The sequence below is a fragment of the Rhopalosiphum padi genome, chromosome 3, assembly GCF_020882245.1.
Source record: "Rhopalosiphum padi isolate XX-2018 chromosome 3, ASM2088224v1, whole genome shotgun sequence".
In the NCBI taxonomy this organism is placed as follows: domain Eukaryota; kingdom Metazoa; phylum Arthropoda; class Insecta; order Hemiptera; family Aphididae; genus Rhopalosiphum; species Rhopalosiphum padi.
In genome coordinates, this window is record NC_083599.1 from 10,545,759 (window position 1) to 10,561,727 (window position 15,969).

The following is a 15,969-nucleotide window of genomic DNA, read 5'->3' on the forward strand; positions in this document are numbered from 1 at the left end:
TCACTATATTTGAGTGTTAAACAAATTGTATAAATTGTTTTTGGTTAAATTTACTGTAGATAGGTACTTATATTATATAAATATTTCAATTGATTAGATTAACATCGTAATCATTACTTATCCTATACATGTCAGTCATGTGCTGTATATAAGTAGATACTAGGACACTAAGTATAAACTGTTATTTATAATTTATGTTAAATATACATGACGTATGTATACAATTTATTAATATACTTACTATTAAATGAAAATGAAAATTAAATTATTTAAATTGTATTTAATGACTAAATAGTCGGAAATATTTAGTTTAAAGGGCCTCGTTGCGGTTATTATTTAAGGTGCAACATTTAGGCAATTTATAATCTCGTCTTAGTCAGCCGTGATCTATGTGTTAGCTGTAACTGATTATTAGTGTTATACTCTCGTACGCGCATGCACATGTTAAAAACTCAATAACAATAAAAATTCAGTATACGAATTTTATGAAAATTTACTTATTAATTTGACAAAATTAAAGTTAGTTAACATTGTCTGATCTTAATTCTGAAAAAATATTTAAAATTCATTAAAAAGATGTCTATAGATCGTACGAAACACTGTCTTTAATTTTAATTATGATTTTAAAAAATTCATATTTTCAAATTTTTATTTACACTTCATTATAATATAAGATTTAAATTTTACAAAGTATTCTGTACGATCTATACACAAGTTTCTGTCGAGTTCAAAATATTTTCAGAATCAAAATCAGACATCTTAAACTAACTTCAATTTTGTCAAAACGGTCTTTTGAGCTAAAATGTATGTTAGTAGTACTACTAGCACCTTAAGTATATATTTAAATCAAAAGTTTTCTGTAGGTATTTTTTTATACATACATAACCGTAGCATATTGTTAGCAGTGTTAGTACTATATATAACTATTATAAACTATGCAAGAACTTAGAACATGGATTTATCGTATATTCATAATTCGCATATTAACGAAATGCATTCAAAAAATCAATTTTCAGGACGCAACCATAGATCATAAAAAAATGCTAAGACACAAGTAGTATGTACCTAAAAAAATATACATCACTGTTAAATTAATGTATTTATTGCTCTGCTCAAAAACTAAAAATATAAATAGGTCTGTACTCTGTGGTCTGCCCGTCCAAGAAAACGTACGGTTACGGCGTAAAGTATAATAATACATAAAAGCAATGTACGGCTACCAATAAATCAATTCTCAACTCACACGTGCATACCTACGTATTTTAGTGTTTAAATTTTTTCATCAATATTTTATTTTATCTTTCCAAAATATATGCATTATGCATATATATATATATATATTAGTAAACATGTTTACTAAGTTAAATTTGTTAATCGTGGCACGCATAAACACCTATATTGTATATTATATACAATTCTTCGGAGGAGAAGGATTTTTTTTCAACTTTTTTTCCGATTACCGTTGTGACGTCCATCGTCCATGTACTACCTATAGGAATTATCTATTTGTTTTTACATTTTTTGGAAAAATTATGCAATATTTTGAAATAGGAAAATTGTGCAGCAGTTCACCGTTCACGTCTGGCTTGGTTAGTTTAAAAATTAAAGCGAATCGACCTATCGTGAAACTTGTACGTTAAGAAGTATCTGTGTTTGTATGTTACAGTGCCGATCTAAGGGGAGGGGGCTTTTGGGCTTAAGCCCCCTCCTCCTCTCCCGAAAACAAATTCTGGGTACGGCACTGGTATTTTAGTTTTATACAATAGTTAAATTTTTAGTTTTTAGTGAGTTACGACTGTTATGAGCATTATTTATTATACATATATTATATATTTATTGTACACAACTCAATAAAAAAATTGTATATTCGTAAAAAACCTACTCACAAATACACTTAGGTACTGTTAAGTTAATTAGTTAATAGATCACTCTAATTTTTAAACAAACGAAGCTAATCGTGAACTGCTGAGCGTAAACTTGCCATGTTACACACTATTTTGTAAGACAGTCACAGAGACAACAAATACTGTTAAGCGTCCTCTTAATACATTATATTATTAATATCCATTGATATTAAATATAAATTATATTATTAGGTTGGTGTCTTGATAATTATCTTAAATACTATTTTAAATCGTATGGTTCGTGCCAGCGTCGGGTTTTCTACAGGCAAAATAATCAGGTGATTGGAGCGGCAAATTTGGCGCACTTAAAAAATAAAAAATAAAATATATTTATAATATTATATTATAATTTGAGACGGCGGCAAATAGCTTAATCCGCCACTGGTTCGTGCTATATAATTTCATAATTCATAATATTATTATTATTATTATTATTATTATTATTATTACTACGTCCAAACTCGTATCACAAGATAGGTATAACCGGTGATACTGGATTTAGTGATATGACATAATAATAAATAATATTATTATTTCTGAAATTGCAAACCAAATTTTGACAATGTTATTTTTTGTCAGGCTCAGTTTTTCATGTCATATCCATTTTATCAGATCAAGTGTTAGATCTATGAACTATAAAGTATAAGACTATTTTATATTATAAAATCTTAGTATATTATAAACTTAATGTTTACGATCATAAACTATACAGTAACGTAGTTCTAAAGTCATAATAGTTGTTCACTACGTTAGGTTAGGTTATGTTTGTGGTTACATTATATCACATTATGTTCTACAGACGACGGTAGATGTAAGTGATAATATATTTTTACTGGCCGTCTGAAATTTAAATTTTTAAAAATAATTTTCAACGTTATAGAACACATACAGACTAAACAAATGTTGGATTTTTATTGTATGTTATACTTATAAAAGTATTATAATCCATATGGACACACAACAGTTTTCGTTGTCTTACGGTGGTGACAACGATGTCGGAGACTACTTATATAACTTTCCAGCGGGTAAAGTATCATCATTATTACAAACTAAATATGTCTAATGTAAATAATATTAATTTAAAATTCACATAACTAGATTACTATGAATTGTACGATGATCAATTAGAAGATGAGAATCAGTATTATCAGTCAAATGTAAATTCAGAAATGCATAATGAACCCTCGTTTTGGAGCAATCTAACATTTCACCAGTTGTGCACTCAATGTGTTGTTCCTGCTGTTTGGAGTACTGGCAATCTACTGGGAACTACACTTATTCTATGCATGTTTTTCAGATTATTCATTGTTATATGTATGTAAAACACATTATGTTAAAACTATTTTTCTACAAGTTCTAAAACATAACACGGTTTCAGGCAATAAAATCAAAATAGTTCCTGAAGCTGTCTTACATACAGTGTGTGCCATATGTGGTGTTCTACCATTAATTATATTTCATGAAGATGGAGATGTGTATCAATTAATACTACAAATTGTGTTGTACCCTATGTTCTGTTACATAGTGTCTATAATATGTATATTGACTTTAAAACATCATTCTTCTATTGTGTTCTCTGCTTTAATTCTATTAACATTATTCTATCGGTGAGTATTTACTTAAATACATATTATTAGTAATAGTATTATCTATATTAGTAATATTGCTAATTATTTATTATTATATATTAGATGTTAAGTATATTTATTAAATGGTATGGGTAATTTGAAATGTAATAACTTAGTTTAAATGCACATAAGAATAGTAACTAGTTTAACATCTAAAATGATTAATTTTTAGTTAATTTACAAACTTATAATTCAAATTATAAATTAATTTTTATGCTACAGTCAAGAAAAGATGAATTGTATGTTTTCAATAAAGAATTTAAATTAATGGTACATCATTTCAGAATATTATGATATAATGTTAAATATTTGTAAATAATACTAAAAACCTATGTTTTAGTCTCAAGAGGATGCTTACTATACTTTATTTTCTCTTTCTGACCAATGTGTAACATAACAAATTTGCGTTTAGTTGAATTAATCTTGTGTTTTTAGCTTTAATATTACAGTGAATAACCTATTATCATACATGAATTCCAGAATATTACCTGTGCTTTTTACAATATTTCAACTTTTTTGTGATATTGAGATTTTTAAATTTGAATATTCTGTATAAATAACTTACATAACAATTGAAATATAAAAAAATCTAACATTTGTAGACTGATCATTTTCTTAACTTTTATCTTAATAATATGTGAATTCACTCTTGCAATAAGACTAACACACAAGACTGATTCTCCTAAATTCTATGCTAACATATTATGCTATGTTGTTACTATGTATATGATAGAAAACAAATATTACAATAATATCTTCATAAAAAAAAAATTAATAGAAATCTAAATGTTTACAGTGAATGTTTTACAAATGATTCAAAATGGCAAAAAACCAAAAGTGCTCATATGCTAATGTCAATGAAAGCAATGGCAATATTATTTGATATTCAATCGAATAAATTACAAACGTTTCCTTCAGTTCCTCAATATATAGGTTATATGATGTGCGCAGGCACTGTTTACCTGGGTCCATTTTTGACATTTCAAGAATACTCAAATGCATTTTTACTCTCTGTTAATTGGGTAATACATTAATTTTTTTTTTTTTAATAATTAATTGTTTTTATACCTATTATTTCATTTAAGAACAAGACCAAAGTCTGTCGTATAATATGGAGAATAATAATTTCATTGCTTTGCTTCGTTTTATCAATTTGTGTTGTGGATTGGCTGTTTAGTCAACATTTATTAGTCAATAATAAAAGGTTTGAACTATTTTAATCAGTTTATATTTAGTTTTTGATTTGTTATAATTCTATGTTACAGTAATTCAATTATTAACATTTTTCTAACTATGTACAAACAAGCTTTGGAGTTCCGTACTGGTCATTACTTCGTAGCCTATGCATCTACAGTATTTGCAACTGTTTGTGGATACCACAGTGAATACAACAGTGAAATATTAGTAACCCGTCCATTGGTTATGGAATGGCCACGATCTCTTCTACACGTTGTTGTTCATTGGAATGCACCAATGCACTATTGGTTAAAAAAGTGTAAGTAACTAATACAAAACTTGTTATATTTATTATGTAAATTAATATAAACTGTATATTTATTTAGATGTATTTGAAGAAGTACTAAAATATGGCAACAAAAATAAAAAACAAAGAAACAGATTTATTGCCGTGGGGACCACATATTTAGTGAGCTCTCTATTACATGGATTAGAACGACGTTTATCAGCTGTATTACTTTCTCTTGCTGCTTATACATATGTAGAACATCAAATTCGTACAAAATTAGCATCAAGATTTCCAAGCACATTTTCTTATTATGCTAAAAACAAATATCCCCGTCATAATTCAAAAACTTACTTAAGTAGCTTAAACCAAAATAATTGGTTCTTTTGGTTTATTAACCTTATGTTTACTATTTTAAACATTATACATTTAGCTTATCTTGGTTCAGTAATTGATATGTCTGTAGACAACTCTTATAATACTACTTACCAAGAATCTTTTGCTCCTTGGAGTCGAGTATCATACTTTAGTCATTTTATAATGTTGATTATGTTTTTTATCAGTATTCTACTTTAAATATAAAATCATACTTAAATATGTAAGTCTTTTGTAAACATAATAAATATTTATTAAAAAACATTTTTTTTATTTATTCCAGTTGAATTGAATTCAAAATATGTTAAAGCTAAAAAGACCAACTAAGAATTAATATATTAACAAATTTACAAAAAAGAACAATTAAAAAAAAAAAAAAATGGTAAAATAATTTAAATATATAAATATAGTAGTATTAACGATACTTATAATATTAATAAAAAACCAATAAAACAAGATTAGATATTCACTGGCCAGCTGTGTTATCCAATGAAAAGAAATATTACTAGAATAAAACATGTACATAATTCATATTTATGTAGTATATTATAACATATATTTTTATAAATTTAATTGCTATGAAATGATAACTCATTAAAATCAAACAAAGTAGAAGGAATATTATACACTTTTGTTTTTAACTTAAACTGTATACTTAAGAGAAATGCAATCATTACTACCGGTGTTTTTTATTGCGCCGAATTTGGGACACTACTGTTATAATGTACATCTATTGCACCAGTACAAAAAAGGTATATTAAAAAATTAAATCAATTGTGCCATTAAAAAAATAATGGTTGCCCGTATAATTATAAGACTATCTTAGTTAAATTAATTTTTGTTATTTAAGTTTATACAAATAGTATAATTAATATAATTATAATTTATCTTTTCTTTTTATCTAATTTATAATATGTTGAAACTAGAGTCAATATGTTACAAAAATGATCGAGTTGTATGGCAACTTATATTGTACTGAATGTCATTGAGATGTCTTGAGCGTAAATTTATAATAAATTGATAACTAAAACCCTATTTTACTAAATGGCCAGCACGGCTTATCTTTCAGTTCTAAAATCAATGGTAATTTACAATAATATTATATACAAAATATATATTTTTAGGAATTAATCGGTGCAATTGATATACCTATACCTATTTTCTAACGCATAATTTTTGTTTCTTTACCAATTGATTTAATACATAGTTTTTACACAAAAACAAATGAAAAATATAAAAGTTTTTTATAAGAGTTTTTAAATTAATTTAATTACCTTTCTTATATGCTACATTATATCAATATATCGTTTAAAAACTATAATATGCAGAGCAGTGACGCAACCAGTAATCGGAAAAAAAAGCCCCGTACCAACTAAATACATTATTTGTTATTTTATTATGATTTATATAATTAAATATAATTATTACATTTATCTATGTAACTCTTCTTTAACATATCTAAAAGAATAGCTGCAATCTGTACTTAAAATTGTCGATAATTGCCATTTGTCCTTTATACCTACATAATTTAAAAAATGTTAAAGGATAAAAAATCAAAATAATTTTCATTTGTATATAATTTAAATAATTTATTATTAATAATCATTTTTTAATTTCATAATACAAATGATAAACAATTATTCTAATTTTTATCCTCAGTGTCTTCAAATTATGTAGGTACAAATGACAATATTATTGACAATGTTAAATGCAAATTGCAGCATTGTAGCTATATACATTATACTTATATACTTATAGATATGCTAAAGAAGTGTTATGTAGATAAATGTAATGACTAATGGTTATATTTAATTATGTAAATCATAATAAAATAACAAATAATGTATTTAGCTGATATAGGGCTTTTTTTTCCAATAAATGTTGTTAAGGAATTTTTTTTCTTAGATTCCTGCAACTAATGTGGGGGTACGGGTTGTAACCTCTCCAAAATTTCTCCGAGACCTAGTATAATAACCTATGTATATATATTGTAATAATGCACCTCTAACAATCTAAAATAAATATATACATAAATGCAATTTTTATTTAAAAATGCAGTTATAAAATTACTAAATTACATGAACAAATATTCAACATATTTTCAAAACAAAAACTTTTTGTAATAAACAGTAACTGTAATGTCTGTAATATATATATATACATGATTATTGTCACAAAGGCCTGAAAGCTCATGCATTTACATGTTTTTACTAAATGGATCAAATAATTATTAGATCAGCTATACATTTTAAGATTTTACAAATTCTATAAAAAACAAAGTACAAAATTGTACTATACATTTTTCCACATAATTGCATATTTCAATGGTTATTTTTATTTATTTGTATAATTTGCATAATTTTCAAATTTTTTGTTGTTCACTGCAGATTAGTCTAATGTAATTTTCAAAGTAAATTAATTATTAAAGAGCTAATGATAAATAACATATAAAATGTATTTCTAATTGTATATTCATCAGAGCGACGCCAATCAAAGTTTGATTGTAAATTGTAATGTTCGAAAAAACATAATAATTTAATAATTTTTTCTATTATTTTATAATTTGATATTTCAATTTTATGTTTCATTTTTAAATGTTCCCATTGTAAAATAGTAATTTTATTTACTTATCAACAAAATTGTAGTATTAAATTATTTTTTACTTATAGTTATAAATTTAAAAGAAAAACTAAAGCATATAACAGTGTTTTTAAGCACATAAGTGCATACTTTATGTTAGTTTATAGTGAATAAAATTTCAATTCCCAATAATTACCCAATATACCCATTAAATCATTTTTTTAAATTATTATTTTTAAATTTAATTTAAACAAAATCAACGTATATTTAAATTTAAAAAAATAAAAAAATCATAGATTTCTCATAAAGCTATGACAGCTATAGTGATTTTAATAACATATCATGATTGTTGAATAATTTATGACTAATTATATATATATTATGCTATTTGTATACACAATATTATATTACACTTGTTACTTTAATAGTGTGGCCAGTATGCTATTGTAGTTTTAATAATATTATTATATGTTTTGCCAATCAAGTCAGTAGCTTCATATTTTTATTTTTTAAATAATCGGTGAATTTATTAAAACATATAAACATTATCCAAAATAAAAAAATGCTAAGAAAACAATATACATATATGACAAGAATACAAATTTACATATAAATTTACAGAAATGTTAAAATAATATTTACAGTATTATCTAAAATTATAATGTATATGATATGTATGTAATAAGTAAAAATAATTAAGTATCATTTTATATAGGTTTCAATATCTTACATTTAAAATACAATTTATTAAAAGATCAACTGTTTCTGCCTACAAACTTCATTAGAAAAAATAAAAATAAATCTTATTTATACAAATAGTTGCATAATTTGAACATGTTCAGTAGGGCTCATTATCTTCTTGAAGAATAAATAAAAATAAAAAATAAAAATTTCACTAGAATTTACAGACTAGAAGTTACTTATATGCATAAAACATTATTACAATTTTATACTTAATTATTACATAATACTTAACTTAAAAAAACAAATTATAAACACTTATTTAAATTACCCTGTTTTTAAAAGAATATCACAATGGTACGGCAAAGAATATAATATTATATGAGTAATAATGATATTTCATAAAAAAGTACAGTGACGCCGATCCCTATATCTATCTGTTGCGACCACAATATATTTGGGTGGGTGGGTTTTTTAGGTAGACAAATTAGAATAAATGTTTTAAATATCACACAAAAAAATGTATATTATATTTTGTACACATCTGATTATGATGTACATTTATAGTGTAGTAGGTGGTGAGTGGTTAAATTAATTAGGTCTAGTTGGCAACATAAAGTTGCTGATGCATCGACGCCACTGAAACAGTATGATAAACAAAATTCTATTTAAAGCAAAATTTTTAATATAAATTGAGTGAGAATATTTATTGGTAAAAATTAGATAAAAATACTTGTTTGTGATAAATTAGAACTTTACCATACCACTGAAACCACAACCAATGTACCTAAATTTAAATAGTAAGAAATTAACAATTATAATATAATTTGACGCTTTTTTGACCAGTAGTAAAAAAAATCTGTTTGTGATGTATTACTAGGATCGAGATTCAATTCATAAAGTGCTTCTCTCCTCCAAATCTATAGTAAAAACCATTAATTAATAAATATAATTAAATGGAGCTGAGTTTAACTTACATTTATGTCTTCAGGAGATGGTTCTGATATAATTTTATTAGAGTTAGACATTAGATCTTGTTTGGTTACTAATCTTATTTTGTATAAGACATACTTGTAAAACATTGCATAGTAATTTGAAGATAAATCTAGTTGAAATGTAATAGCAAATCTACTCATACATTTCTAAAAAACATAATATTATTTAAATACACAATATTATTTTTATGTAATAGACTAATGGATTATAAATATATTTTTAATTTGTCTAACGTACATTAAGTATTTCAGGTCTCAGGCTTTTTACATTAAAAGCATTGAAAATATTTATTGAATGAAACAAGGTACAGCCATATGAATCCATGTTACTAATTGGTATAACATTATTCAGTTTTCTTAAATAATAATCTATTGAAAACAAGCAAATAAAAATGATATAATTATCTTCAATTTCATAAAAGTTTAGGCATTAATAAATGAATATGTTTATACTATATTTATTAGTTTTAAATGTTTAATCAAATACTCTATAATTATAATATTGGTCACACAGAAAATTCACAGAAACATTATGTGGAACAAAATACATTTAATTTAAATTATTCAATTCATTTTTATTAGATTTAACTTAGCTAAAATAAAATTAACAACATTTACCCAACCTTGAATTTACATATTTATGGTGTCAGATTTAGGATCGCTTAACTAGTACATGTGTAGACAAATAAATAATTTAATTAAAATATTAAATCCTGATGGTATCTAATAATATTTAATTACCAATCACACTTTTAAATAAGCTATTCCTTATAAGATGAATATGTGTAAATTAAAAAGAAGGTAAATGTACTATTACACTTTCACGGTATTCTGTATGGTTTGTAATCAAAATTTTCTTCATATTCACCCTTAAATATTTTATTATATATGTTTCAATAGACAACTATTGTCAAAATGTCAACACAATTAATAATACATAAGATTTAAAAATACAATTGAATAATAGGATGATATCAAAGGTTAATTTGAAATTAACCTAATCAAACTACCAAGAGTTCTACTTTCCTAAATCTGGCACTAAATTAAATTTTATAAAACAATACAAATTATTTTTAATACTCACCTAACATTTGACTTTCATTGTTGGATATTTCCGAATTACAACCATCCATATTACTGATTAAATGCACTAACGCTGTTAATGTATTTGTATTAAACAATACTCCTGCATTAATATTTAATATATCGTTAATGTATTGTCCGGCATAATAATTATGTTTGTGTTTATTGACATTCAATAATGATATTAAATGTAATAAGTTTTCATAAATTAACCAAACATTATCTTTGGCCAAAAATATCCAATCATATTTAATGTTATGTGAATTATATTGGTTATGTAAATACATTATAGTCTGACAGTAATATTTCCATGGTTGTGATGAATACGTATCAGTTACAACTTGTCCAATATACTTGTGCTTTTGTTTACTCACATATATTTTGTTGTCGCCACATTTATCGAGCCAAACATTGTGTTGCATAAGTAATGAGTCTATATTATTAATAAATATAAGACACAAAATAGATGTATTATGATTTATAGTTGGTTTTGTTAAATCCACTAGATGGTGATTATAGTTCATCTTTATTTCACTGTTAAAATTTTTAACTGGAACTGGCGTTAACTTTGTGTTGTCTTCGTAATTCAACAGCAAATAATAAGTATAAACTGACATAATGCCAATGACAAAGCCCATTAATAAAGGCATTGGCAAAGCACATATTTTGGACTTATTGCCGTTTATGCTTCTATACATAAACACCATAGCTGCAGATAAGATTTATGAATATGTTATGATATGCATTAACTTTGAAGCTTCCTCGATTTATTTTTGATTATTTTTTAAATATTCTAAGTAAATAAAAATTTATTAAATTTATTTCAAATTACTAAATAGAAATTACACGTAAATAGGAAGTTAAATTTTTTTTCTACATACCTACTTTGTAAATGTAACTATCATTTTTACTACCTAACGGTTAACGGTAAATCGTACTTATACAACTACAACCAAGTAGTAAATATTATAATTTATAATACTGATAGAGCATAAAATATTAAAATTTAAATTAAAAACTTTATAATATAGTTCGTAGTGTTCCTACGATGACTCCTGTACATTAGTACATCTATCACTTATCGCTTCTGATAAGGCAGGTAACCACAACACTGAATAATTTATTGCCTAAATAAATCTTAAAAGGAGTTTTAATAAACATATTTATATTTAAGACATTATTCAAGAATCAAGATTGATAAATAGTTAATGTTATTATTTATTATTAATATTATTATTAATTATTATTGACATTATGCTATTAAATATCAATTTTATCAGTAATATTAAAAAAAGTTATTAAATTATTTAATAAATATCTATAATGCATAGATAATATCAATAATACATAGATATTATTGTGTATCTAGTACCTACCCAATTTCAAAAATAGTATTATGGCAGCTTTTAGTGGTTATTTAGGTTATTGTTTAAAGAAAAAAATTTAGACAATTTCTAATTTTGTGGCCGTAAGTGTTTTTTGTGTTAAACTATTAATTCACCTTTTTAAGTATTAACTAGAGCTAGGAACTTCATGCTCTTAAAATCATTAAAATATGCATTTATTTATGGCCTAAAAAATCACTAAATATGCAAAACCACTTAAATATTATGCTCTTAAAATATGCCTTAAAAAACTAAAATATTTTGACTACCTACACTATATCAGAAAAATATTTATTTTTTTTGTTAGGTAATACTATTATTTATTAATATATTTTGTAAAATATAAATAAATAAATGCAAGTACAAAACATTGACTACTAATCTCAAGTATAAAGGAATCCTGCCATACTGGTACGAACGTTGAAAATACTACCAGAAAAATAACTAATAACCATATTAAATAATAAAAGATATAAAGTAGACGAACAAGTAACAACAATGATAAGTATTTCATGACAGCGGCAGACTCGTATAAGTGTATAATTGTTATACTTATAACTGCAACAGCCAAGAAATAATACAATATAGGTATAAATTAGTTTATTGGTTGTTCTTTAAAATACTTTAAGTCTTACTTCTATTACTGTGTGTAAAATGTTTATTATTTGTATATTCTTTTTTTTCTTTCTCGATCGAGTTCATTTTTTTTAATTTTTTTATTATTTTTATTATTTATACATACGCATTGATACATTTTATTTAAGATTATATTACTCTTTATATCACAAGCTTTTCATGTATAATTTTTATGATTTAATTTTTTGTAAGTAATGAAGACGTAAAATGTAAAAATAAAAAAATAAATAAAAAATAAGTATACGATTTATGTATCGTCTGTGTGTAGACAAAAATATATCGGTAGTTCATAATTTCAAGTATTTTCAACTATAAATGTTCTCAAAAATGAGGAAAACACGACCCACACTAATTTTATTGAATATTCTTTTTAGGTACTTATATTAAGATTGTTTTTAAAAAAATTTGAATTTAAATTTAAAAATATAAGAAAATATACACATGGAAAAGAATAAAATATGCAAAATACGCAAAAAAAAAAATAATTACAGTAGATTCCTGGTTTTATGAAACAAATGTTTATATCACTAAGTTATGAATAGTAGAAAACATGCAAACTTTTATAAGTCCCTATCCTTAGTGCCCTTAGTCATAACTCATGTAAGTAATAACTAATAAGTGACAGCGAGAGTATAATTAATAAAAAAGAGACTAACGAATTCAAATTATTTTTTTAAATTAAAAATAGACTATACATACTAGAAGTCTAGAAATATGTTTCTTTTTGCCAGCTTATTGGTCTAAATGCATGACAAATCCAATCACTAATAGAACCATCTTAACAATAATTATTGTCATTATACATTCTCATCTAATCAATAATCATTATATTTAAAAGAAAATTAACTTTAAAATTTAAATAACATAGCATATAATGAAACATTTTAAAACATTTTACCATTCTAAATTAAAAATTCGTGAAAATTTTTGATATGGTTTCATGAAAAAAAATATTATTAAAATACAAGTGTCTCAATGCAAAACAGCATATATTATGAACCAAGGTATATAATTATTTATATTCAGTTTAAAAAAAACTATGCACTTAATATTATACACACAGGCGGAGATAGGGGGTACTTGGGGGACTTAGCCCCTCCCCCCCAAAAAAAGATCGAAAGATCCCCCCAAAATTATTGAAAACTTTTCAAAGTCACGTGGCCGGTCGGACATCGGTCTTATTTTACAATTTCCTAAATCTTGGAACTTTACAAAATATTTTTTTTCCCAAATTGTCAATATAATAATTATTACAACATATACATAACTGTCATAACTATACTCCGGGCGACATCGCGACGGATTGTTATCGCATAATCGCAATGACAAAAATAGAAATTTCCGAAATTCAATATTCAATCAGAGACGAATGTAGCAAAAAACAGCACCTTGCAATCAGGAAATTAAATAAATTATGAAAGAATAAAACAAAATATTTCTAAAAGTGTGTTTCCCAATTTATACAAACTACTATAAGTAGCAATATCAATACTAATCAGGCATCAGCTCGGCTACATGTGAATGAAGCTTTTCTGCAATGTGCAAAGTTAAGACATGGCTATATACGTACGAGTATGCTACAAGACAAATTTAATAACTTTTCAATATTATACACTGAAAAAGATATCAATATCAGTATTGATATATTTGATAATCAAAATAGGTTTATTATACTAAAATAATAAAATATTTATTATACTATATATTGCGTACTATTTAGTAGTTTTCCTTTGTAGTTGGTAATTTAGTAGTTAATGTGTATTGAAGGTAATATTTATAATAGTGAGGGAATGTGGGGGCAAAGCCATACACGTCTAATTTTGCAAAGAAAGATTTAAGCTCCCCCTAAAATTCAATCAAATCTCTGAGATTCTCAAATCTATGAATTTATACACACTAAAAATAATATGGAATACTTTTAATCAATGTTAATTTTCGACATCATAAATAATTTGGTTTTTTTAATTTTCATTAAATAATAAATATAGATTCTTAAACTTCATTTTTAATTTTAAATTGTTTTTAAATTGTTAAACTTATGCAATATCTATGTAATTTTGTATATTATTTAGGTAGGTAATTAACCATAAGTATTATTTATGAATATATAATTAAATATTAATATTATTGAATTATTCAACGTTTTAAAATTTTTTAAAATTTAAAATCAAATGTATCCAATCACTTGAAAATGCCGTGTGTTAAATATTGAATTCCAGAGATTTTTTTCCTGTGAGTTTTTATTCTGCTACTTCGATAAAAGTAATTAAACAGGCAAGATTAATTTATAAACCTTTACCTTAGACCTTAGTCCTTAATACTCATCGTCATATTTATGATACGGGAATGAACTATGAAAGAGTAAATGCAAGTTACCACAAAGGACATAGTAGATAAAAATCAACTTAAGTCTTTATACTAGTATAATATATATTTATATAATACTTTATATTAGTATTGATATCATAATATCATATACCTATATAAAATGTACGTTTCTACACGAAAATTAAATAAATAAGTTAATATATGAGTTTATATTTCAACATTTTCGCGGCAATTATTGTTATTAACTACACACATTCACTATCAACGTACGTCACACACCTATATTAACACAATTTAAATTTATTATAAACTCTACATTATTATTGAAAATTAGTTAAATACAACATTTTTTTTTTTAATAGAATACATTCGAATCACATGAAATATCATTAGATTTACCTAGTCATAAAACAACTGTTTAAAGTAAAAAAAAAATCAAAATATGCCTCTATTGGAAAATATGGGTCTAAGAACCTCCACACAGCAAAATTACTTTGTGTATTACTGTATTAGTATGAGTATACATAGAGTAAAGTACTCAGTAGGTACGCACGTATGCACATCACTATTTCATAGTTTCATACGATTCATACGGTTTTGTCATAATACGATCATTCATTTTGTCCCAGTTGTAAGTTAGTAGAAGTTGAGACCACGAATTAAGATATACCTACATCTTAATTCGTGGTTGAGACTGCTGAGAGGAAAAAAATATTAAATTATGAATTGCTATTCAATTGTACATATAAAAACTCTGTCGGCTGTCAAGCCCTCAACACAGCCCATACACTATGAGTAATGTATGTCGTATGATATTATTATAGTTATATACTATACAAATTAAATGCAACATAAATTTAAATTTAATTAAATTTTTGAATAAGCCGACAAGCAAAAAAAAAGTTTTAAATA

General features: G+C 24.7%; 2 protein-coding genes across 2 annotated transcripts; one reads left to right on the plus strand and one right to left on the minus strand.

The window, feature by feature from the left end:
- The first annotated feature begins 2,427 nt into the window (after positions 1–2,427).
- LOC132927436 (protein-serine O-palmitoleoyltransferase porcupine) lies at positions 2,428–5,633 on the plus strand. The gene is made up of 8 exons (XM_060991964.1): positions 2,428–2,715; positions 2,785–2,929; positions 3,003–3,218; positions 3,283–3,511; positions 4,329–4,554; positions 4,618–4,736; positions 4,798–5,027; positions 5,095–5,633. The coding sequence occupies exons 2-8, from the start codon at positions 2,854–2,856 to the stop codon at positions 5,568–5,570; spliced, it is 1,572 nt and encodes a 523-aa protein (XP_060847947.1). The 5' UTR covers positions 2,428–2,715; positions 2,785–2,853; the 3' UTR covers positions 5,571–5,633.
- A 2,796-nt stretch (positions 5,634–8,429) lies between these two features.
- LOC132927349 (uncharacterized) lies at positions 8,430–11,768 on the minus strand. Its single transcript, XM_060991859.1, has 5 exons — positions 11,590–11,768; positions 10,710–11,501; positions 9,864–9,994; positions 9,608–9,772; positions 8,430–9,550 (listed from the first exon to the last, which is right to left on the minus strand). The coding sequence occupies exons 2-5, from the start codon at positions 11,413–11,415 to the stop codon at positions 9,446–9,448; spliced, it is 1,107 nt and encodes a 368-aa protein (XP_060847842.1). The 5' UTR covers positions 11,416–11,501; positions 11,590–11,768; the 3' UTR covers positions 8,430–9,445.
- Between the last annotated feature and the right edge of the window lie 4,201 nt (positions 11,769–15,969).

Coding starts and splice junctions, on each gene's coding strand:
- LOC132927436 (XM_060991964.1), top strand. CDS start 2,854: ATGGACACACAACAGTTTTCGTTGTCTTACGGTGGTGACAACGATGTC. Junction 2,930..3,002: donor CTTATATAACTTTCCAGCGG/GTAAAGTATCAT, acceptor TCACATAACTAG/ATTACTATGAATTGTACGAT. Junction 3,219..3,282: donor CAGATTATTCATTGTTATAT/GTATGTAAAACA, acceptor ACACGGTTTCAG/GCAATAAAATCAAAATAGTT.
- LOC132927349 (XM_060991859.1), bottom strand. CDS start 11,415: ATGGTGTTTATGTATAGAAGCATAAACGGCAATAAGTCCAAAATATGT. Junction 9,995..10,709: donor CAATGAAAGTCAAATGTTAG/GTGAGTATTAAA, acceptor TGTTTTCAATAG/ATTATTATTTAAGAAAACTG. Junction 9,551..9,607: donor CATCTCCTGAAGACATAAAT/GTAAGTTAAACT, acceptor TTTTTACTATAG/ATTTGGAGGAGAGAAGCACT.